This window comes from Primulina tabacum, chromosome 14 (genome assembly GCF_025594145.1).
Source record: "Primulina tabacum isolate GXHZ01 chromosome 14, ASM2559414v2, whole genome shotgun sequence".
NCBI classification, from domain to species: Eukaryota; Viridiplantae; Streptophyta; class Magnoliopsida; order Lamiales; family Gesneriaceae; genus Primulina; species Primulina tabacum.
In genome coordinates this window covers 647,405-671,707 of record NC_134563.1, presented here as the reverse complement: position 1 = coordinate 671,707, position 24,303 = coordinate 647,405, and the positions used below count along the sequence as shown (strand labels likewise).

At 37.0% G+C, this 24,303-nt stretch overlaps 1 protein-coding gene across 1 annotated transcript; it reads left to right on the top strand.

The window, feature by feature from the left end:
• The first annotated feature begins 45 nt into the window (after positions 1 to 45).
• On the top strand, positions 46 to 23,821 carry LOC142524852 (DNA excision repair protein ERCC-1). Its single transcript, XM_075628984.1, has 9 exons — positions 46 to 327; positions 450 to 534; positions 20,510 to 20,613; positions 22,147 to 22,246; positions 22,325 to 22,401; positions 22,759 to 22,858; positions 23,026 to 23,097; positions 23,192 to 23,260; positions 23,466 to 23,821. The coding sequence occupies exons 1-9, from the start codon at positions 104 to 106 to the stop codon at positions 23,721 to 23,723; spliced, it is 1,089 nt and encodes a 362-aa protein (XP_075485099.1). The 5' UTR covers positions 46 to 103; the 3' UTR covers positions 23,724 to 23,821.
• Positions 23,822 to 24,303: the final 482 nt, after the last annotated feature.

The following is a 24,303-nucleotide window of genomic DNA, read 5'->3' as shown; positions in this document are numbered from 1 at the left end:
GACACAAAAGATAATGCAAACCACTTTGTAAATAATTTTTTCATTACAAAAAATTAGATATACAAAAAGTTTCTGGAACCGTGTACAGAGGAAAGTGATAAAAATGGAAGACGCCGGTAAACCTGAAAGCCGCCGGCACACTTCAAATTTTCAAATCGAGATACCTTCTTACGAAGAAGTGGTTCAGCCCACCACCACCAACCATTCCATCTTCAATCCTTCATCCTCCTTTTCGCAGGCCTTCAATTTTGTCAAGAACTCAGAATTCTACTCCGCCCCAGTTCCAGAACCTCCGCCGCCGTATCAATCTCCCTCAGCCGTCCCAAGGTGCTCTCTTGTCCTCTGTCCCACCTACACACACACGCACGCTCTTTCGTCTTGGTAAACGATATTTATTTGAGACTCATTATTATTATTGCTTTATTGTATTTCCAATTCTGGTTTTTTAGGGGGATTGTTCAATCAGAAGTTCCATCCTCATCTGCTTCGGCACCTGGTCCTAGTCGAAATTGCATCCTTGTAAGCCATAGACAGGTAAATTGTTTTCACATATTATTACTAGTGGCATTTTGTAAAGTCCACTGCCTTTTTTTGCCATTCAACACAGGGATGAATTCTTAGCTAGTTGAAACTCTTTGATGCTAGGATATGTAAGAATTATGAATATTATGGCTATTATTATTATATTATTATTATTATTATTAACTATTATGAATTGCAAAACATTGAAAAAACATGAGTGCAAAACATTGAAAATCAAATGTGTCAAACTTTTGACTAAAATAAATAAAATATATTAAAGTATGCATCAAATTGTGAAAATTGTTTTCAAATTTTGCCTATAAATAGATGTATTGAGTTTGAGGGAAATCACACCAAAACCTCTCCATTTAGAGCAAGCTTGAAGTTTGAAACCATCAACCTTTCTTGAAGTGAAATTAAGGAGCAATAATTCTGTTATATTTCTGGAAATTCGTCCCATCACTCCCGACCTCAGAATCCGATCTCCACCGTTCATAATACACTTTCAAATGTTCTAAACATCATATCCAAATTTCAGCCTCATCCAACGGTTCAATTTCTGGGAAACGTATCTCCAAGAATACTGCTCGGAATTCAAGCGAATTTAGCAATCTTACGGATTTTCGGACGTTAACTTCCAGTTTGTTTCTTCCATAATTTAGGAGCACCTTTCGGTAAGTGGGCTTATGTTTTAAAGTATTTAAGTATATTTTCGAAAATTCGATCGACATGATATATTCTTTCGATTTGATATATGAATATTTCGTTTCGATAAATTGTTAAGCATGTTTAAATCAATTTCAAGTGCATGTTCCTTTCGTTTCAAAATTATGTTGTCTTCGTTTCATGTTATATTCTAATATATGTTCTTAAACACCAATTTGGTGTATTCTAAGAATTATGTTTAAAGGCACTGTTATGATTCAAGTTAGAAATGGTAAAAAAGGAAAATTTTCCTAAAACATGATAAGATATGACAAGTTTATGGCCCTGATGCGGTGGGTAATAATAACCGATATATGGCCTCACCCCTTAGAGGAATTACATATAGGGGACTGATCAGTAACACCATGGATAATAAGATGAAATAATAGTGTAATACGAATAATATATATGTCTATATGCATATGATAAGTTATGTTTGCTCATTGTTAATATCATGTCTTGACTTTTGTTATGAATTATTATTGTGACATGAAATTCATTTAATATTTACATAAATATATATAAGTTATGTCATGTCTATCATTTTGTCTAATTATTGTCCCGACGTTTGTTGAGACACGGCAAATTTCGAATTGTTAAGATCTATATATGGATATCCTTGTGATTGGTCCGACTTCTTCTTCAACTTGTTTTTCATTCTTATCTGGGAGTGAGAGGTGTAAGGGTGAGTATTTTGTGAAATACTCAGCAAGTGGGGGCCGATCGATCATAATAACACAAGGATATCCATATATAGATCTTAACAATTCGAAATTTGCCGTGTCTCAACAAACGTCGGGACAATAATTAGACAAAATGATAGACATGACATAATATATATATTTATGTAAATATTAAATGAATTTCATGTCACAATAATAATTCATAACAAAAGTCAAGACATAATATTAACAATGAGCAAAAATAACTTATCATATGCATACAGACATATATATTATTCGTATTACACAGTTATTTCATCTTATTATTCATGGTGTTACTGATCAGTCCCCTATATGTAATTCCTCTAAGGGGTGAGGCCATATATCGGTTATTATTACCCACCGCATCAGGGCCATAAACTTGTCATATCTTATCATGTTTAAGGAAAATTTTCCTTTTTTACCATTTCTAACTTGAATCATAACAGTGCCTTTAAACATAATTCTTAGAATAAACCAAATTGGTGTTTAAGAGTATATATTAGAATATAACATGAAACGAAGACAACACAATTTTGAAACGAAAGGAACATGCACTTGAAATTGATTTAAACATGCTTAACAATTTATCGAAACGAAATATTCATATATCAAATCGAAGGAATATATCATGTCGATCGAATTTTCGAAAACATACTTAAATACTTTAAAACATAAGCCCACTTACGGGAAAGGTGCTCCTAAATTATGGAAGAAACAAGCTGGAAGTTAACGTCCGAAAATCCGTAATATTGCTAAATTCGCTTGAATTCCGAGCAGTATTCTTGCAGATACATTTTCCAGAAATTGAACCGTTGGATGAGGCTGAAATTTGGATATGATGTTTAGAACATTTGAAAGTGTATTATGAACAGTGGAGATCGGATTATGAGGTCGGGAGTGATGGGACGAATTTCCAGAAATATAACAGAATTCTTGCTCCTGAATTTCACTTCAAGAAAGGTTGTTGGTTCAAACTTCAAGATTGCTTTAAGTGGAGAGGTTTTGGTGTGATTTCCCTCAAACTCAATACAACTATTTATAGGCAAAATTTGAAAACAATTTCCACAATTTGATGCATACTTTAACATATTTTATTTATTTTAGTCAAAAGTTTGGCACATAGATTTTCAATGTTTTGCATTCATGTTTTGTCAATGTTTTGCACTCATGATTTTTCAATGTTTTGCACTTCATAATAGTTAATAATAATAATAATAATAATAACCAAAATAATATTCATAATTCTTACATTCATCCCTCCTTATCGGAAGTTTCGTCCCTGAAACTTGAGTTTTCTAGATTTTCAAAAAGACATGGATATTGCTTGAACATCTTTTCTTTTAGTTCCCAAGTAGCTTCTCTTTCGGTATGATTAGACCTCTGTATCTTGACATAAGAAATGTTGCGTCTCCTTAGCACTTGTTCTTTGGTGTCCAAAATTCTAATTTGAACTTATTCATATCTTAGCTTTTCATTCAGATTTCCTTCTATCAGAAGTGGTACAGTTTCAAGAACATGATTTGGATTCGGGATAAATTTCCTCAATTGTGAAACATGAAACACATTATGAATCCTTGACATATCCGGTGGCAATGCTAGTCTGTATGCCAGTGTTCTGATTCTTTCCAAAATTTCAAAAGGTCCTATGTATCGGGGATGTAATTTCCCAGCTTTATTGAATCGAACAACTCCTTTCATGGGAGAAATTTTTACGTAAGCTTTTTCTCCAACTGTGAACTCCACTGGTCTCCTCTTTAGATAAGACCAACTTTTCTGTCGATCTTGAGCAATTTTGAGTCTTTCTTTAATGATTGTTACTTTGTCCACAGTTTCTTGGACAAGATCAGGTCCAGTTATGGATTTCTTTACTACCTCATCCCAGTATAGAGGTGATCGACATTTTCGGCCGTACAGAGCTTCGTATGGAGCCATTCCAATACTGCTATGATAACTGTTATTGTAAGCGAACTCAATTAAAGGTAGATGTTCACTCCAATTACGACTGAATTCTAAACCACATGCTCGTAGCATATCTTCAAGGGTTTGTATTGTTCTCTCTGTTTGGCCATCAGTTTGAGGGTGATAAGCTGTACTGAGAGTAACCTTAGTCCCCATAGCTTGTTGAAACCTTTCCAGAACCGAGATACAAATCTTGGATCTCTATCAGACAGAATGCTTGTCGGAACTCCATGTAATCACACAATATTGTCCATGTATATGGTAGCCAATTTTTCCAGATTATAATTCATGCGGACAGGTAGAAAATGTGCATATTTTGTGAGTCTATCTACGATTACCCATATTCCATTATGACTTTGTCTAGACTTTGGTAAACCTACTACAAAATCCATGGAAATATGTTCACATTTCCATTCTGGAATTTCCAAGGGTTGAAGAAGTCCTCTAGGTCGTTGATGTTCAGCTTTAACTTGTTGACAGACCTGGCATCTAGAGATGTATTCTGCTACATCCTTCTTCATTCTGCTCCACCAGAAATTTTTCTTTAAATCTCTGTACATCTTTGTACTGCCGGGGTGGACCGAAAATTTTGATTTATGTGCTTCAGACATTACTTCCTGTCGAAGATTCTCGATGTTTGGTACACACAATCGTCATTTCATCCACAAAACTCCCTTATCGTCTATATGAAGATCTTGTGACTACTTTTCTTTGACTTGTTCTTTAAGTTTTGTCAAAATAGGATCTTGATTCTGTCTTAACTTGATTGTTTCTTGAAGGCATGGTTGTGCAGAAAATGAAGCTAGGATCACTTTACCCGTGTTTTTCCTACTTAAAGCATCAGCTACCTTATTTGCCTTGTCCGGGTGATAGCTTATTGTTAAATCATAATCTTTTAACAATTCAATCCATCTTCTCTGCCTCATGTTCAATTCTTTCTGTGTGAACAAATACTTGAGACTTTGATGATCTGTGAAGATCTCGCATTTGGCGCCGTAAAGATAATGCCTCTAAATTTTTAAGGCAAAAACTATCGCAGCTAGTTCGAGGTCGTGAGTAGGATAATTTTTCTCGTACGGCTTCAATTGTCTTCATGCATAAGCGACTACTCTTCCTTCTTGCATGAGTACGCATCCTAAACCCTCTTTTGATGCGTCACTGTAAATGGTAAAGCTTTTGTCCTCAGTGGGTAGAACCAGTACTGGTGTAGATGCAAGCTTTTCCTTGAGCGTTTGGAAGCTCTTTTCACACTCCTCACTCCAGTTGAATTTTGAGTTCTTTTGTGTGAGCTTTGTAAGAGGCGTAGCTATTGAAGAGAAACCTTCAACAAATTTTTGATAGTAATCTGTCAATCCCAGAAAACTTCGAATTTCAGTTACTGTCTTAGGTCTCGGCCAGCCAGTGATTGCTTCCACCTTTTTAGGGTCCACAGATACTCCTTCTTTTGAAATGATATGACCTAAGAAAGTCACACTTTTTAGCCAGAATTCGCATTTCTTGAATTTCGCGTATAACTCTTTTTCTCTTAACATCTGAAGAGTCAGGTGAAGATGTTCTTTGTGATCCACTTCACTTGGGGAATATACAAGAATGTCATCGATAAATACCACCACAAATTTGTCGAGAAATGGCTTGAATACTCTGTTCATGAGATCCATGAAAGCTGCTGGAGCATTTGTCAATCCAAATGGCATTACCGTAAACTAATAATGGCCATATCTTGTTCTGAAAGCTGTCTTTGGAACGTCTTTTGGTTTGACCTTCAGTTGATGATATTCTGTCCTCAAATCAAGCTTGGAAAATACTGTGGCTCCTTTGAGTTGATCGAAAAGATCATCTATCCTTGGAAGAGGATATCTGTTTTTGATTGTGATCTTGTTGAGTTCTCTATAATCGATACACAATCTCATACTTTCATCTTTTTTCTTTACAAATAAGACTGGAGCTCCCCAAGGAGAGACACTTGGTCTGATTTGTTTCTTGTCTAACAACTCTTGGAGTTGTTCTTTTAGCTCATTGAGTTCTGCTGGAGCCATTCGATAGGGTGCCTTTGATATTGGTGTATCACCTGGTACCAAGTTAATCTCGAATTCTATCTCACGGTCCGGGACCATTCCAGGTAACTCTTCTGGAAAGACATCCGAAAATTCTTGTACCACTGGAATATCTTCTATCTTGAGCTCGACTCCTTCTTTTACTTCATTTACCATTGCTAGGTAGATTATTTCTCCAGACTTCATGGCTTTTCAGGTTTGAGATGCAGAAAGGAGGGATTTACGTTTCTTAGCCTTGCCATGGTATGTGATTTCTTTTTGGCTTGGAGTTCGGAGTTTGATAATCTTACGCCGACAATCTACTATTGCATGACTCTTGGAGAACCAATCCATTCCCAGAATAACGTCGAACTCCACCATGTTGACTTGAATCAATTCAGCGTTGAATGTGCGTTTATTGATATATACTATGCAGTTCCGATGTATCTTGTGTGTTTCAGTTGTTTTACTGATGGGAGTAGCAATTCTAAAAGGTTCAACAAGTATCTCTGGTACAAGCCCTAATTTCTTAGTGAATCTCTTAGAAATAAATGAATGAGTGGCACCACAGTCAAACAACACATAAGCTGAAATTTTATTGATTATAATGGTACCTGCCACGACATCGTTTGCCTCATCTGCCTCTTTTTGTGTTATGGAAAACATACGAGCATTGGTCTTATTCTCCTTTGGCTTGTTGGGGGTAGCATTAGTGTTTGACCATGTCATTTTCTTTAATGGTTCAGGACAATTAGCAATTCGGTGTCCCATCTTCCCACAATTGAAGCAAGCACCAGTGTTCCTTCGACATTCTCCAATGTGTCGGTAGTTGCATAATGGACACGGTTTTATGCTTGAGAATGTCGTAGTTGAATTGGAAGGAGTTCCCTTGAATGGTCCACTCGATTGGTTTGACCTTTTAACTGGTTGTTTACCTTGAAAAGATTGTCCAGTGAGAGGTCGTTTATTTTTATTTTCATCTACTCGGCGCTTGATATCAGTCTCAGCTCTAATGGCTGCTCCATTAAATCATCAAAACCTGTGGGTTGGTAAACTGCCAGAGCTGATTGGATACGGCTGTTCAGACCACGTTTGAAACGATGCATCTTCAGGATATCATCTGCCATGATGGCAGGAGCATAGGTTCCAAGGGAGTTGAATTTAGAAGTGTACTCCACAACAGACATATCCGGGGTTTGAGTAAAATTCTCGAATTCACTCAACAATTTTAATCACAACTCTGCTGGATAGTATTGTTTCAAGAATGCTTCTCGAAACCTTTGCCATGTGATTGGTCCGACTTCTGTCATATTTGCTGAGATTGTCTCCCACCATTTGGCCGCCTTTTCTTCTAGGAATGGTGTCACCACAGTCACTTTTAGTTCATTTGGCACTTCGAGCAATTGGAGCTGTGTCTCAATATTCTTGAGCCAGCCTTGACCAACTTCTGGGTCAGGGTTGCCGTCAAACGTTGGGACTCGATTCCTCCGAAGAGATTCATAATGGTGTTTGATTCCATTCGGTGGTGGAGGTGGTGGTGGCTGATTAGTGTTGGTATTTAAATGGCTCATTCCTTGGAGGGTTGTTGTCACAATGGTTGCTATGACCATTAAATCTTCTCTGCTAAGACCATTAAATCTTCTCTGCTAAGGCCAACTCTTGCTGGTGGTGGTGTATCTTCGTTGTTATTGTTGTTGCAATCATTGTTGCGATTGGCATATCGCGGGTTGCGGTTGCTACGATGGGGTCTCTCTGCCATTTCCTACACGCATGAGAATTTCTAAGAGGTTTGAATAATTATGTACAAAAATATTGAAGATTATCTCAAATATGAAATCAATCAAGGAATAGATCAAATAAACTTTTTATTGATTCCAATGAAAAGGAAAAGCAATACAAATCAAAGTTTTCAGAAGTGCAAAGATAAGAAGTACAAAAGAAAGGAAATGGATTATAAATCCTTATTACAAATAATCACGATACTAAATACTCAATCATCTAAAATCTCGCCATCTCCTAGTATTTCGTCTTCCATCTGTTCTTCTACCGGTTCTACTTCCGGCTCCAATGCCATAATGATGGCATCCTCAAGATGATGAACATGATTCTGTAATTGTTCATTTTGCATAGTCAAATTCTGCACCGAATTCTGCAGTTCTTGAATGGTTGCCTCATCTTGCTGACGGCGTTGTTTTTTCCATTAGCAACATTTGTTGAATCTGAGACTGTAGTGCTTGGGATTCCTCTAACATTCTTTGGCGTAATCCATCCATTTCAAGGGCTATTGTTTGGGAAGCCTCTAGTTTGTTCTTGGTCATTTCGTGCTGTTTTTCTTCTGAGTTAAGATAATAAGCAAACCTTTGCACGTCAGCCTGAAGATGGTCCTTGATATCTTCTAGTTCTTGTTTTTCCTTCTTCAAGTTTTTATATACCAAGTCTTTGGCTAACAATTGATCGTGATATTTTTGTTGTTCCTCGTAAAGTTGCGTTCTAAGATGTGCTATCGCAATTTCGTGGTCGCTAAGGGCGAGTTCACGCATACGTTTGGGTATTTCAGCACGAGTACGGGGAGCCATTTCCTGAAATAAAACGAATTGAAAGGATTAGAACAAGGAGTTATGATATTCACGATTATTACCAAAAACGGCAAAACGTGATTTTGGATGCTTCAACAATAGAATTTTGCGATTTTCAGATGTCACGATAAGAATAGTGAATATTGTTAATTGGTAGGAAGTCGCTAGGGTCTTGCCAAAAACTGACTTTGTCAAATTTCCTATGGAAATTTCCCAGCCGGATTATGAACCTGGAGGGCTTTGATACCACTTAAATGTCACGTCCCGATACCGGGGTGAGTTGACATCCGGCGTTGTTTTACAATTATTCAATCGTAATTCAACAAGCCTCGTAGTACAGTGTACAACCAAACTAGTCTTTTTCATAAAACATACATTGTCTTTACAACGTAATCAACTTAACAAATGAGTGCGGAAGCGAACAACGTAAAAATAAAAGATAGCCAAATTCCAAAGTATGTCTTGATCAACTGAAACCTTGTTACCATCCCCAGAAATGCATTTGCTCTTCTTCTTCAACTTGTTTTTCATTCTTATCTGGGAGTGAGAGGTGTAAGAGTGAGTATTTTGTGAAATACTCAGCAAGTGGGGGCCGATCGATCATAATAGCACAAGGATATCCATATATAGATCTTAACAATTCGAAATTTGCCGTGTCTCAACAAACGTCGGGACAATAATTAGACAAAATGATAGACATGACATAACTTATATATATTTATGTAAATATTAAATGAATTTCATGTCACAATAATAATTCATAACAAAAATCAAGACATGATATTAACAATGAGCAAAAATAACTTATCATATGCATATAGACATATATATTATTCGTATTACACTGTTATTTCATCTTATTATCCATGGTGTTACTGATCAGTCCCCTATATGTAATTCCTCTAAGGGGTGAGGCCATATGTCGGTTATTATTACCCACCGCATCAGGGACATAAACTTATCATATCTTATCATGTTTTAGGAAAATTTTCCTTTTTTACCATTTCTAACTTGAATCATAACAGTGCCTTTAAACATAATTCTTAGAATACACCAAATTGGTGTTTAATAACATATATTAGAATATAACATGAAACGAAGACAACATAATTTTGAAACGAAAGGAACATGCACTTGAAATTGATTTAAACATGCTTAACAATTTATCGAAACGAAATATTCATATATCAAATCGAAGGAATATGTCATGTCGATCGAATTTTCGAAAACATACTTAAATACTTTAAAACATAAGCCCACTCACTGAAAGGTGCTCCTAAATTATGGAAGAAACAAGCTGGAAGTTAACGTCCGAAAATCCGTAAGATTGCTAAATTCGCTTGAATTCCGAGCAGTATTCTTGCAGATACGTTTCCCAGAAATAGAACCGTTGGATGAGGCTGAAATTTGGATATGATGTTTAGAACATTTGAAAGTGTATTATGAACGGTGGAGATCGGATTCTGAGGTCGGGAGTGATGGGACGAATTTCCAGAAATATAACAGAATTATTGCTCCTAAATTTCACTTCAAGAAAGGTTGATGGTTTCAAACTTCAAGCTTGCTCTAAATGGAGAGGTTTTGGTGTGATTTCCCTCAAACTCAATACAACTATTTATAGGCAAAATTTGAAAACAATTTCCACAATTTGATGCATACTTTAATATATTTTATTTATTTTAGTCAAAAGTTTGGCACATTTGATTTTCAATGTTTTGCACTCATGTTTTTTTCAATGTTTTGCACTCATGTTTTTTCAATGTTTTGCACTTCATAATAGTTAATAATAATAATAATAATAATAATAGCCATAATAATAGTAATAATATTCATAATTCTTACAAAGACATACTTTGGAATTTGTCTATCTTTTATTTTTACGTTGTTCCCTCCCGCACTCGTTTGTTAAGTTGATTACGTTGTAAAGACAATGTATGTTTTATGAAAAAGACTGGTTTGGTTGTACACTGTACTACGAGGCTTGTTGAATTACGATTGAATAATTGTAAAACAACGCTGGATGTCAACTCACCCCGGTATCGGGACGTGACATTTAAGTGGTATCAGAGCCCTCTAGGTTCATAATCCGGCTGGGAAATTTTCATAGGAAATTTGACAAAGTCAGTTTTTGGCAAGACCCTAGCGACTTCCTACCAATGAACAATATTCACTATTCTTATCGTGACATCTGAAAATCGCAAAATTCTATTGTTAAAGCATCCAAAATCACGTTTCGCCGTTTTTGGTAATAATCGTGAATATCATAACTCCTTGTTCTAAGCCTTTCCATTAGTTTTATTTCAGAAAATGGCTCCCCGTACTCGTGCTGAAATACCCAAACGTATGCGTGAACTCGGCCTAGCGACCACGAAATTGCGATGGCACATCTTAGAGCGCAACTTTACGAGGAACAACGAAAATATCACGAACAATTGTTAGCCAAAGACTTGGTATATGAAAACTTGAAGAAGGAAAAACAAGAACTAGAAGATATCAAAGACCATCTTCAGGCTGACGTGCAAAGGTTTGCTTATTATCTTAACTCAGAAGAAAAATAGCACGAAATGACCAAGAACAAACGAGAGGCTTCCCAAACAATAGCCCTTGAAATGGATGGATTACGCCAACGAATGTTAGAGGAATCCCAAGCACTACAGTCTCAGATTCAACAAATGTTGCTAATGGAAAAAACAACGCCGTCAGCAAGATGAGGCAACCATTCAAGAACTGCAGAATTCGGTGCAGAATTTGACTATGCAAAATGAACAATTACAGAATCATGTTCATCATCTTGAGGATGCCATCATTATGGCATTGGAGCCGGAAGTAGAACCGGTAGAAGAACAGATGGAAGACGAAATACTAGGAGATGGCGAGATTTTAGATGATTGAGTATTTAGTGTCGTGATTATTTGTAATAAGGATTTATAATCCATTTCCTTTCTTTTGTGATTCTTATCTTTGCGCTTCTGAAAACTTTGATTTGTATTGCTTTTCCTTTTCATTGGAATTAATAAAAAGTTTATTTGATCTATTCCTTGATTGATTTCATATTTGAGATAATCTTCAATATTTTTGTACATAATTATTCAAACCTCTTAGAAATTCTCATGCGTGTAGGAAATGGCAGAGAGACTCCATCGTAGCAACCGCAACCCGCGATATGCCAATCACAAAAATGATTGCAACTGTTAGAATTACTATTATTTTTTACTAGTCAGATTTGTATTTAGGATTTTATTTTATTCATTCTATATTAGGATTTTATTTATTCATTCTATATTGGGAAAAAGTGCTAAATCCGGAATCCGGATTCTAAGCCTAATAGAAATAGGATTAGTAGAATCTTTTATTTTAATGAGAGATTTGGTAGTGATCTCTACCATATTTCTAATTACCGATTATTCTTGTATAAATACCATGTTTGAGGAATAAAATAATTATTCAGCCAAATTCACAAAATTCACATGGTATCAGAGCTATAATCGATCCGATACTTTAAACCTTTCTTCTTTTCCGATTGCTCTTCTATTATGAGCTACCCGGAATTTTTCTTTGGAAGCTTTATGGGTGAGACATCTTCCCCTAACACTACAATTGATGGTGAATCTACCACAAAACCCACTGGTGGAGGCCACTCTTCCACCAATCTTAACCAGAATGAAATTTCCACCAATTTTTTGATCATGTTGATGTTTTGGAAGGTCTCCTTATGTTAGTGGTCTTGTAACTATGTTGCGGAATTCTCATCCGCATAGAATATGTAATCTTTATCAATTTTAATAAAATTAGTTTCCTATCAAAAAAAAAACTACCCATAAGCTTAATGGTACCAACTTTCTGCAGTGGTCCCAATTGGTCACCTTGTTCATCAAAGGACGAGGAAAAATTGGCCACCTCAATGGTACCACGACTAAACCTGCCAAAACCGACCCGTCCTACAATGCCTGGGAGATTGAGAATTCCATGGTTATGTCGTGGTTGATCAATTCCATGGAGCCCTCTATTGGTCGCTCCTATTTGTTTCTACCTTCAGCACGAGCTTTGTGGGACGCTGTCAAGGATACGTATTCAGATGTTGGGAACTCGGCTCAACTGTATGAGGTGACTACTAAGATGCGGGATGCTAAGCAAGGATCCAAATCTGTCACTCAATATTTCAACGATCTCATGGCCTTGTGGATGGAATGCGATCTGTACTATGACTTTGAATGGAAGTGCTCTGCGGATCATGCTCGGTTCCTCAAATTGATCGAGAAAGACCGTGTCTTCCAATTTCTTGCTAGCCTTAATAAGGATCTCGATGAGGTTCATGGTAGGATACTTGGTCGGGATCCTATCCCGACTCCGCGGGAGGTCTTCTCCGAGGTTCGTCGTGAAGAAAGCTGCCGTACGGTCATGCTCGGCTCCGAAGTCGCCTCTTTCGAGCCCTCTACCATGGCCACCCAGGCCCCTGCCCCAGCCAAAGTTCGAACCAATGACTCCCGGAAATCGGGCAAATCTGACTATTTTGAGTGTGATTACTGTCATAAACCGTGGCACACTCGGGAGAAGTGTTGGGCCCTACATGGCAAGCCCCCAAAGTTACCATCGAGCTCGAAGACTACCGGAAAAGGTGTCGCTGTGGCTACAACCTCTCCAAGGTCTTCTGCCCCTGCTCCTACGATTTTTTCCGCTGATCAAATTCATCAATTGCTGAGTCTCCTCAAGCCTACTCCTGCTTCCTCATCGACTTCCCATGTTCGTCAAGGTAACATTCCTTACTACGACTCGGTTACATCTCAGGGGGAGTGTGACCTTCCCGACCCTATTACCATACCATTACCCACTCCTCTCGTAACTCCACCTTCTTCGGTGTCGCCTCTGCCCTCTGACCAGGCCCCGGTTCTTCAGGTCTATTCCCGGCGCCGCCCTCCTGCCGATCCTTCAGGTCATGCCACTCCTCTACCACTGCCTGATTCCACTTCGACCGACGATCCAGGTAATACATCTTCTCCCTTACCTACCCCGGTCTTTACTGATTTGGATGTTCCGATTGCTCTGCGAAAACCGACGCGGGCTTGTACCAGGACACCTTTATACCCCATGAATAATTTTATTTCTTTTGCTCACCTTTCCACTTCCTATCGTGCCTTTGCCTCTGCTATACAGACTACCCGTGTCCCTACCTCTATCGATGAGGCCATGGAGGATCCGAAATGGAAGGAGGCTGTTATGTCGGAGATGGATGCCTTGACTACTAATCATACGTGGGAAGTGGGTGTGTTACCCGCGGGGAAGCGTGCGGTTGGCTGCCGCTGGATTTTTACAATCAAGTATCATTCCTATTGTTCAATAGAGCGCTTCAAGGCTCGGTTAGTTGCCAAAGGTTATGCCCAAACTTATGGGGTGGATTACGAGAAGACCTTTGCCCCGGTGGCTAAGCTTAACACTGTCCGTGTTCTACTCTCACTTGCCGTTAACCTTGATTGGCCTCTTTATCAGCTTGATGTCAAGAATGCTTTCCTAAACGGTGAGCTTGAAGAAGAAGTTTATATGAAGCTCCCTCCGGGCTTCTTTGCAGACTCTCCTCCGGGTCATGTTTGTCGCCTTCGTAAGGCTATTTATGGCCTTAAACAGTCTCCTCGGGCTTGGTTTGGGAAGTTTACATCAGTCATCACTACCCATGGTTATTCTCAGGCTCAATCGGACCACACCATGTTTTTTAAGCACTCTTCTCAGGGTCTGGTTTCGATTTTGATTTGTGTATGTCGATGATATTGTTCTTACCGGCAGTGATCTTCCGGAGTTAGCAAGGCTTAAAGGAATTCTCAGTTCTACCTTTGTTATGAAGGACTTGGGACCGCTACGTTTTTTTTTGGGAATGGAGGTCGCACGCTCATCTGAAGGGATTGCTCTGTCCCAAACCAAGTATGTTCTCGACTTACTTCGCGACACAGGTCTCCTACATTGCAAACCTGTTACTGTTTCAATGGATCCTAATGAGAAATTGTGCGACATTCCTAACGCTGTTCCCGTGGACAAGTCTCGGTACCAACATTTGGTAGGCCGCCTCATTTACCTTGCACGTACTCGCCCCGATATTGCTCACGCCGTGAATGTAGTCAGTCAATTCATGCATGACCCTTATGAACACCATCTTCAGGCTGTTTTTCGCATTCTCCATTACCTTAAGGGTACTCCGGGTTCGGGCCTTCATTTTCGCAAGAATTCCTCTCGGAATGTGTCGGCCTATACTGATGCGGACTGGGCAGGTTCGGTTCATGATCGCCGCTCCACGTCGGGTTACTGCACTTTTGTTTGGGGAAATTTGGTCACCTGGAAGAGCAAGAAACAATCTGTTGTTGCCCGCAGTAGCGCGGAGGCAGAATATCGAGCTATGGCTAACGGTGTGTGTGAACTATTGTGGCTACAGATTCTACTTCGGGAGCTGTATCTGTCATTCACTACTCCTCTCCGGTTATTCTGTGATAATAAGGCTGCTATCAGCATTGCTCATAATCCAGTCCAACATGACCGGACTAAACATATCGAGATTGATCGTCATTTTATCAAAGAAAAGATTGACACCGGGTAAATTTGTATTCCGTACGTCCCGTCCGTGGTCAACTTGCTGACATTCTTACGAAGAATCTTCATCGACCTCAGTTTGACTCATTTAAATCCAAGTTGCGCATGATCGACATCTATGCATCAACTTGAGGGGGAGTGTTAGAATTACTATTATTTTTTACTAGTCAGATTTGTATTTAGGATTTTATTTTATTCATTCTATATTAGGATTTTATTTATTCATTCTATAATAGGAAAAGGTGCTAAATCCAGAATCCGGATTCTAAGCCTAATAGAAATAGGATTAGTAGAATCTTTTATTTTAATGAGAGATTTGGTAGTGATCTCTACCATATTTCTAATTACCGATTATTCTTGTATAAATACCATGTTTGAGGAATAAAATAATTATTCAGCCAAATTCACAAAATTCACATTATCAAACTCCGAACTCCAAGCCAAAAAGAAATCATATACCATGGCAAGGCTAAGAAACGTAAATCCCTCCTTTCTGCATCTCAAACCTGGAAAGCCACGAAGTCTGGAGAAATAGTCTACCTAGCAATGGTAAATGAAGTAAAAGAAGGAATCGAGCTCAAGATAGAAGATATTCCAGTGGTACAAGAATTTTCGGATGTCTTTCTAGAAGAGTTACCTGGAATGGTCCCGGACTGTGAGATAGAATTCGAGATTAACTTGGTACCAGGTGATACACCAATATCAAAGGCACCCTATCGAATGACTCCAGCAGAACTCAATGAGCTAAAAGAACAACTCCAAGAGTTGTTAGACAAGAAACAAATCAGACCAAGTGTCTCTCCTTGGGGAGCTCCGGTCTTATTTGTAAAGAAAAAAGATGGAAGTATGAGATTGTGTATCGATTATAGAGAACTCAACAAGATCACAATCAAAAACAGATATCCTCTTCCAAGGATAGATGATCTTTTCGATCAACTCAAAGGAGCCACAGTATTTTCCAAGCTTGATTTGAGGACATGATATCATCAACTGAAGGTCAAACCAAAAGACGTTCCAAAGACAGCTTTCAGAACAAGATATGGCCATTATGAGTTTACGGTAATGCAATTTGGATTGACAAATGCTCCATCAGCTTTCATGGATCTCATGAACAGAGTATTCAAGCCATTTCTCGACAAATTTGTGGTGGTATTTATCGATGACATTCTTGTATATTCCCCAAGTGAAGTGGATCACAAAGAACATCTTCACCTGACTCTTCAGATGTTAAGAGAAAAAGAGTTATACGCGAAATTCAAGAAATGCGAATTCTGGCTAAAAAGTGTGACTTTCTTAGGTCATATCATTTCAAAAGAAGGAGTATCTGTGGACCCTAAAAAGGTGGAAGCAATCACTGGCTGGCCGAGACCTAAGACAGTAACTGAAATTCGAAGTTTTCTGGGATTGACAGATTACTATCAAAAATTTGTTGAAGGTTTCTCTTCAAAACTGGAGTGAGGAGTGTGAAAAGAGCTTCCAAACGCTCAAGGAAAAGCTTGCATCTACACCAGTACTGGTTCTACCCACTGAGGACAAAAGCTTTACCATTTGCAGTGACGCATCAAAAGAGGGTTTAGGATGCGTACTCATGCAAGAAGGAAGAGTAGTCGCTTATGCATGAAGACAATTGAAGCCGTACGAGAAAAATTATCCTACTCACGACCTCGAACTAGCTGCGGTAGTTTTTGCCTTAAAAATTTAGAGGCATTATCTTTACGGCGCCAAATGCGAGATCTTCACAGATCATCAAAGTCTCAAGTATTTGTTCACACAGAAAGAATTGAACATGAGGCAGAGAAGATGGATTGAATTGTTAAAAGATTATGATTTAACAATAAGCTATCACCCGGACAAGGCAAATAAGGTAGCTGATGCTTTAAGTAGGAAAAACACGGGTAAAGTGATCCTAGCTTCATTTTCTGCACAACCATGCCTTCAAGAAACAATCAAGTTAAGACAGAATCAAGATCCTATTTTGACAAAACTTAAAGAACAAGTCAAAGAAAAGTAGTCACAAGATCTTCATATAGACGAGAAGGGAGTTTTGTGGATGAAAGGACGATTGTGTGTACCAAACATCGAGAATCTTCGACAGGAAGTAATGTCTGAAGCACATAAATCAAAATTTTCGGTCCACCCCGGCAGTACAAAGATGTACAGAGATTTAAAGAAAAATTTCTGGTGGAGCGGAATGAAGAAGGATGTAGCAGAATACATCTCTAGATGCCAGGTCTGTCAACAAGTTAAAGCTGAACATCAACGACCTGGAGGACTTCTTCAACCCTTGGAAATTCCAGAATGGAAATGTGAACATATTTCCATGGATTTTGTAGTAGGTTTAACAAAGTCTAGACAAAGTCATAATGGAATATGGGTAATCGTAGATAGACTCACAAAATATGCACATTTTCTACCTGTCCGCATGATTATAATCTGGAAAAATTGGCTACCATATACATGGACAATATTGTGCGATTACATGGAGTTCCGACAAGCATTCTGTCTGATAGAGATCCAAGATTTGTATCTCGGTTCTGGAAAAGTTTTCAACAAACTATGGGGACTAAGGTTACTCTCAGTACAGCTTATCACCCTCAAACTGATGGCCAAACAGAGAGAACAATACAAACCCTTGAAGATATGCTACGAGCATGTGTTTTAGAATTCAGTCGTAATTGGAGTGAACATCTACCTTTAATTGAGTTCGCTTACAATAACAGTTATCATAGCAGTATTGGAATGGCTCCATACGAAGCTCTGTACGGCCGAAAATGTCGATCACCTCTATACTGGGATGAGGTAGTAAAGAAATCCATAACTGGACCTGATCTTGTCCAAGAAACCGTGGACAAAGTAACAATCATTAAAGAAAGACTCAAAATTGCTCAAGATCGACAGAAAAGTTGGGCTTATCTAAAGAGGAGACCAGTGGAGTTCACAGTTGGAGAAAAAGCTTACGTAAAAATTTCTCCCATGAAAGGAGTTGTTCGATTCAATAAAGCTGGGAAATTACATCCCCGATACATAGGACCTTTTGAAATTTTGGAAAGAATCGGAACACTGGCATATAGACTAGCATTGCCACCGGATATGTCAAGGATTCATAATGTGTTTCATGTTTCACAATTGAGGGAATTTATCCCGAATCCAAATCATGTTCTTGAAACTGGACCACTTCTGATAGAAAGAAATCTGAATGAAAAGCTAAGATATGAAGAAGTTCCAATTAGAATTTTGGACACCAAAGAACAAGTGCTAAGGAGACGCAACATTTCCTATGTAAAGATACAGTGGTCTAATCATACCGAAAGAGAAGCTACTTGGGAACTAAAAGAAAAGATGTTCAAGCAATATCCATGTCTTTTTGAAAATCTAGAAAACTCAAGTTTCAGGGACGAAACTTCCGATAAGGAGGGATGAATGTAAGAATTATGAATAATATTATGGCTATTATTATTATTATTATTATTATTATTATTATTAACTATTATGAAGTGCAAAACATTGAAAAAACATGAGTGCAAAACATTGGAAAAAACATGAGTGCAAAACATTGACAAAACATGAGTGCAAAACATTGAAAATCAAATGTGCCAAACTTTTGACTAAAATAAATAAAATATATTAAAGTATGCATCAAATTGTGGAAATTGTTTTCAAATTTTGCCTATAAATAGATGTATTGAGTTTGAGGGAAATCACACCAAAACTTCTCCATTTAGAGCAAGCTTGAAGTTTGAAACCATCAACCTTTCTTGAAGTGAAATTTAGGAGCAAAAATTCTCTTATATTTCTGAAAATTCGTCCCATCACTCCCGACCTCAGAATCCGATCTCCACCGTTCATAATACACTTTCAAATGTTCTAAACATCGTATCCAAATTTCAGCATCATCCAACGGTTCAATTTCTGGGAAACATATCTGCAAGAATACTGCTCGGAATTCAATCGAATTTAGCAATCTTACGGATTTTCGGACGTTAACTTCGAGCTTGTTTCTTCCATAATTTAGGAGCTTCTTTCCGTAAGTGGGCTTATGTTTTAAAGTATTTAAGTATGTTTTCGAAAATTCGATCGACATGATATATTCCTTCGATTTGATATATGAATATTTCGTTTCGATAAATTGTTAAGCATGTTTAAATCAATTTTAAGTGCATGTTCCTTTCGTTTCAAAATTATGTTGTCTTCGTTTCATGTTATATTCTAATATATGTTTTTAAACACCAATTTGGTGTATCTAAGAATTATGTTTAAAGGCACTGTTATGATTCAAGTTAGAAATGGTAAAAAAGGAAAATTTTCCTTAAACATGATAAGATATGACAAGTTTATGGCCCTGATGCGGTGGGTAATAATAACCGATATATGGCTTCACCCCTTAGAGGAATTACATATAGGGGACTGATCAGTAACACCATGGATAATAAGATGAAATAACAGTGTAATACGAATAATATATATGTCTGTATGCATATGATAAGTTATGTTTGCTCATTGTTAATATCATGTCTTGACTTTTGTTATGAATTATTATTGTGACATGAAATTCATTTAATATTTATATAAATATATATAAGTTATGTCATGTCTATCATTTTGTTTAATTATTGTCCCGACGTTTGTTGAGACACCGAAAATTTCGAATTGTTAAGATCTATATATGGATATCTTTGTGTTATTATGATCGATCGGCCCCCACTTGCTGAGTATTTCACAAAATACTCACCCTTACACCTCTCACTCCCAGATAAGAATGAAAAACAAGTTGAAAAAGAAGAGCAAATGCATTTCTGGGGATGATAACAAGGTTTCAGTTAATCAAGACATACTTTAGAATTTGGCTCTCTTTTATTTTTACGTTGTTCGCTTCCGCACTCGTTTGTTAAGTTGATTACGTTGTTTTATGAAAAAGATTGGTTTGGTTGTACACTGTACTACGAGGCTTGTTGAATTACGATTGAATAATTGTAAAACAACGCCGGATGTCAACTCACCCCGGTATCGGGACGTGACAGGATATCTTTCAGGAAACCCAATTCATCGTTCTCATTTAGAGTTGCTTAAAATTTAGCTGACTGAAGTAGCTGATAAATTTGTTTTCTTTTACCAGCATTGGTTACTTTTGATGAGTGTTTCTTTAGTAACTGATCAGGTTAGAGAAGATTGGTGGCCATAACTAACAAAAAATGGAAGTTCTTGGCCATATGCATCTGCATTTGCTGCTAATAAATGTGTTTCGACGATGTTTTGTTTGACTGTAATATTTTTTCCCGAACTCTCTCTAGTTTTGGAGTTTTTGAAATCAAATAAGTTTGAATTCACTGCTTCGATGTTTGATGAAATTTTCTTTGTGTTTCCCTAAGATTTCGAGGGATACAAGTCATCTTTACGTCATAAAAAAGTTCACAGTAATTTAAGTATTTTTCTTTTCGTGCAGACAGGAAACCCATTACTGAAGCATATAAGGAATGTGCGATGGGCTTTTGCTGATATTGTTTGTGATTATTTGTTGGGCCAAAGTGCTTGCGCTCTTTATTTGAGGTTGGAATGCTAATTGTTAATTTCTCAATTGATAGGTTTTTGCATGGTATCGGTCAAATATGTTGTGTTTTATAAACTAATCATTATCATACTGGTTGAGATTTAGATTATTTACTTCGCTTCTTTTGAATGAGAGTCAAGATAGGAGACTTGTTTTATTATCGCATTCTCTGGGAGGAAAATGAAAGTAATTTTGAGATACACATATTTAAGTAAATTTTTCATCACTTTCATATTCTGCGAAGTCTATACTGCTGAAGTTTGTTTATTAAGTTTTGTTTTAACATGATCACTTTGCAAATCACTGGTATTATTCAAGAATTTGCTTTATTGAGTTATTGACTAGGAAATAGGATCAGTATCCCTCGTCCATTCTTTTACTTGGGTTTGGTATTCTTTATTCTAAGGAACGGCAATTGGTTCAAATATCAAATTCATATGCTTGGGTTGGGTCTTTTCTTCATTAACCATGGGGTAGCCATTTCCAACTGATGCGGGAAAAAACCTGTGATCTAACCCTGCTTAAGACCTTTTCAAAACTAACAAAAAAAAAGTCTTCATCTATTTTATGAGACCGGAATCAGGATACATACGTTTCAATCTATTCCCATCCCTTCCCTGAGGACGTTTTGCTTGCTTTGAGTTTTGAGTGCTAATCTTAGTTTTTTTTTTTTTAGACATGAAGAAGAAAAATTATACTTTGAATTCATTATGTGATAAATCTCAAAATTTTCAGATTCGTAAGTTGCTGTCAATAATGAGTTTGTAATAATTAGGCTTTTTAATTTCCTTCTAGTATTTTTTGAAAACGAGTTTATTTTAAAACTTTATGTGTGTAGCTTTACGACGGTTCAGTTCTTTCTTTAATATTTTTAAAACATTGTCTATTCCTTCAATTTTAACACATTACATTGTCTTTCTCAAAATTAAACTTTTTCAGGTACTAAGATACTAACACTCGTTTTCCAAAATTTTCTAGAAGTTTCCCCCTGTCGGAGTTCATTTCCTTACCTCATACTTCTACCTCTTGAAGTATTGCTTTGATCCTTGCTTTTCATTTAACGTGTTTCGAGAACTTATATAGATAAAATTTAACAGTATAATTTCATTCAGTAAATATGATAATTTCAAAGGAGAATAAACGGAAATGTAACTTAACAGTATAATTTCATTCAGTAAATATGATAAAATTTGTAAAGAAAATGACCAATCTTCACAAGGATTATGGCCCCTTAGAGTAGAAAATCTTCAAAACAGAATGTCTTCCCTCTCCCTAGCAAAGGCTTGCAAAAAACGTCATAAAAGTCACTCACCCCAAAAATAACTCACACATGTTTATCTAGGTAATTCCTATTTGGAGATCCAGTCCACTATTACCCATAAACCCAAGCCCAACATTATCCGAAAAACCCAAACCCTTAACACATTCACTTTAATATTCATCTATTGATGCATTTAGTTACCAAACTGATTCTCTTCTGTGGCCATGCCCTGGAAGTTATCAAATATCTTATGTGGTTTCTATTTTAACAGTCTACGGTATCATCTACTGCATCCGGACTACCTATATTTTCGTATAAGAGAACTGCAAAAAAATTTCAAGCTTCGTGTTGTTTTATGCCATGTTGATGTGGTAAGTTTTTTGGTAAATTATCGATTATAGAACATAAATTGCTGTCTGGTTCTCGGATGCTTTCACTTTTGTTACCAGGAAGATGTTGTTAAGCCCTTGCTTGAAGTCACAAAAACAGCTCTACTTCATGACTGCACTCTTTTATGCGGCTGGAGGTATCATTTTACATATTTGATGCATTTAATAGATTTTTTGACCAATACGATGAGATTTTCAAACACTTATTTTATTACTGAGAGAAGTGCAGGAGAATGTCTCCTAAACCCACTGATGTGAAAGGAAAACTGGTAGTTTTCAAGGCTTGTATTGGATGTTATGGGAGATTGATCGTTGAAAAGTTTTTAAGTTTAATATTTATTTGACGGTGAAGAGAAGATATTAGCGATTTCCTTGAACTTGGTTCAATTGTCCTATGAGAGCTTTGAAATAAGCAGCATCATTTGCTATTCCAATCTGATATCCAAGTGATGCCAAGTGTCTGTGGCTGACCATTTATTGGCTTTATCATCTAGCTTAGAGGAATGTGGCCGTTATCTGGAGACTATTAAAGTATATGAGAACAAACCCGCAGATCTTATCCAGGGGCAAATGGATATGGACTATCTGTCACGGGTATATGTTTGTATATATTTTAGTTTATTGATGAACTCCGTTGCTTTATAATTACACCAAATAGTTTCTGACCAATATATAAAAAATTAACGAAATAATAATACTATACGATTTAAGAACTATTCTTGTTGAAAATTACGTAACCAAATATGATTTCTCCAATATAGTTGAATCATGCGATCACAGCAGTTCGTCATGTTAACAAAACGGATGTCATTACTCTTGGGTCAACGTTTGGGGTGAGCCTGTGATTCGTCTTTAAATGTTGAATTGTTGACTACCTACTGCATGTTATGTTCCTGTTTTTGCTGAGCCAAATTTTACTACTACCAGTCTCTCTCTCATATCATGGATGCATCCATGGAAGATTTAGCACGTTGCCCTGGCATAGGAGAAAGAAAGGTATTCATTCCTTGACACATTTTCTACTTCAACTGTATATCCCAAATTCATAGGTTATGTTGTGTGGATCTTACACATCCCACTAATTGCTATATTATAAAATACTTATAATTTAGAAAATTTGTGATTATATTGTCCTTCACTAATGTATAGATTGATGTCATCCGTTACCGAGAATGATTTTGAAAGTTTTGCCTGTCATCAGGTGAAACGGTTGTATGATACTTTCCATGAGCCATTCAAACGTGTAGTTCCTGCTCCCAACAACGCAATGCCTGTCAAAAATCTAACAGATCCCCTTTCTGAACCTAAACCCATGTCTGTAAGCGAGGGCCAGAAGGAAGTCACAGATGCTAGGAAACGCAGAAAAGCGGAAGCAGAAACAAGTGTAAGATCGGTCTTGGAGGCTGCGTTTGCCAAGTACACTGGAAAGAAAAATAAAAGGAGGGAGCAGGAAACATAGAAGAGAAGAATTTTGCAGCCAAGAAACAAGACGACAGTGGGGACTGTCGTCAGAACTTAGTTTTGATGCTCCCAATTATTGTAGTAATCTCAGCTAAACGTTGGATGAAAAAATGACGTGAAACAACTGTCTGTCTGTATCTTAACTCTTAAGGTAGCGCCCAAAGTCAAGAAAACAGTAGCAATCTTCTGTTTTTTTTTTTTCTTATTATATTATTAATTAAAAAACAAATTTGTTTTCTTATATTATCGAAATAATTTTTTAACATTTAATTTCATTATTAAATTTTTGCTAACTAAATCTGTCTTAATATAAATATATATTAATCACTTTCCTTTTCAACCGTCTGTATTTATGTCGAATTGAAGTTTATATGAAACGTCCTGCCCTTTTTATTGCTTTAAAAGTACTAGAATTTTTTTTTTTTTTAAACCTCACTTCGCATTGGCTGAACCATAAAATATTTTTGGCATCATTTTAAAAATAAACATCCAACTGCTAAAAGAAAATATTTTAAAGCATAAAATCGTCAAATATTTTACCAAATCTAAAAAGCAATAATTTGAAAAGAATAGCCCAT

Bases quoted from the DNA above. Each gene is read 5' to 3' on its own strand.
- LOC142524852 (XM_075628984.1), top strand. From the start codon at position 104: ATGGAAGACGCCGGTAAACCTGAAAGCCGCCGGCACACTTCAAATTTT. The intron at 535-20,509 runs GTAAATTGTTTT...CTTTTCGTGCAG, and splicing joins TCCTTGTAAGCCATAGACAG to ACAGGAAACCCATTACTGAA. The intron at 23,098-23,191 runs GTGAGCCTGTGA...TACTACTACCAG, and splicing joins CTCTTGGGTCAACGTTTGGG to TCTCTCTCTCATATCATGGA.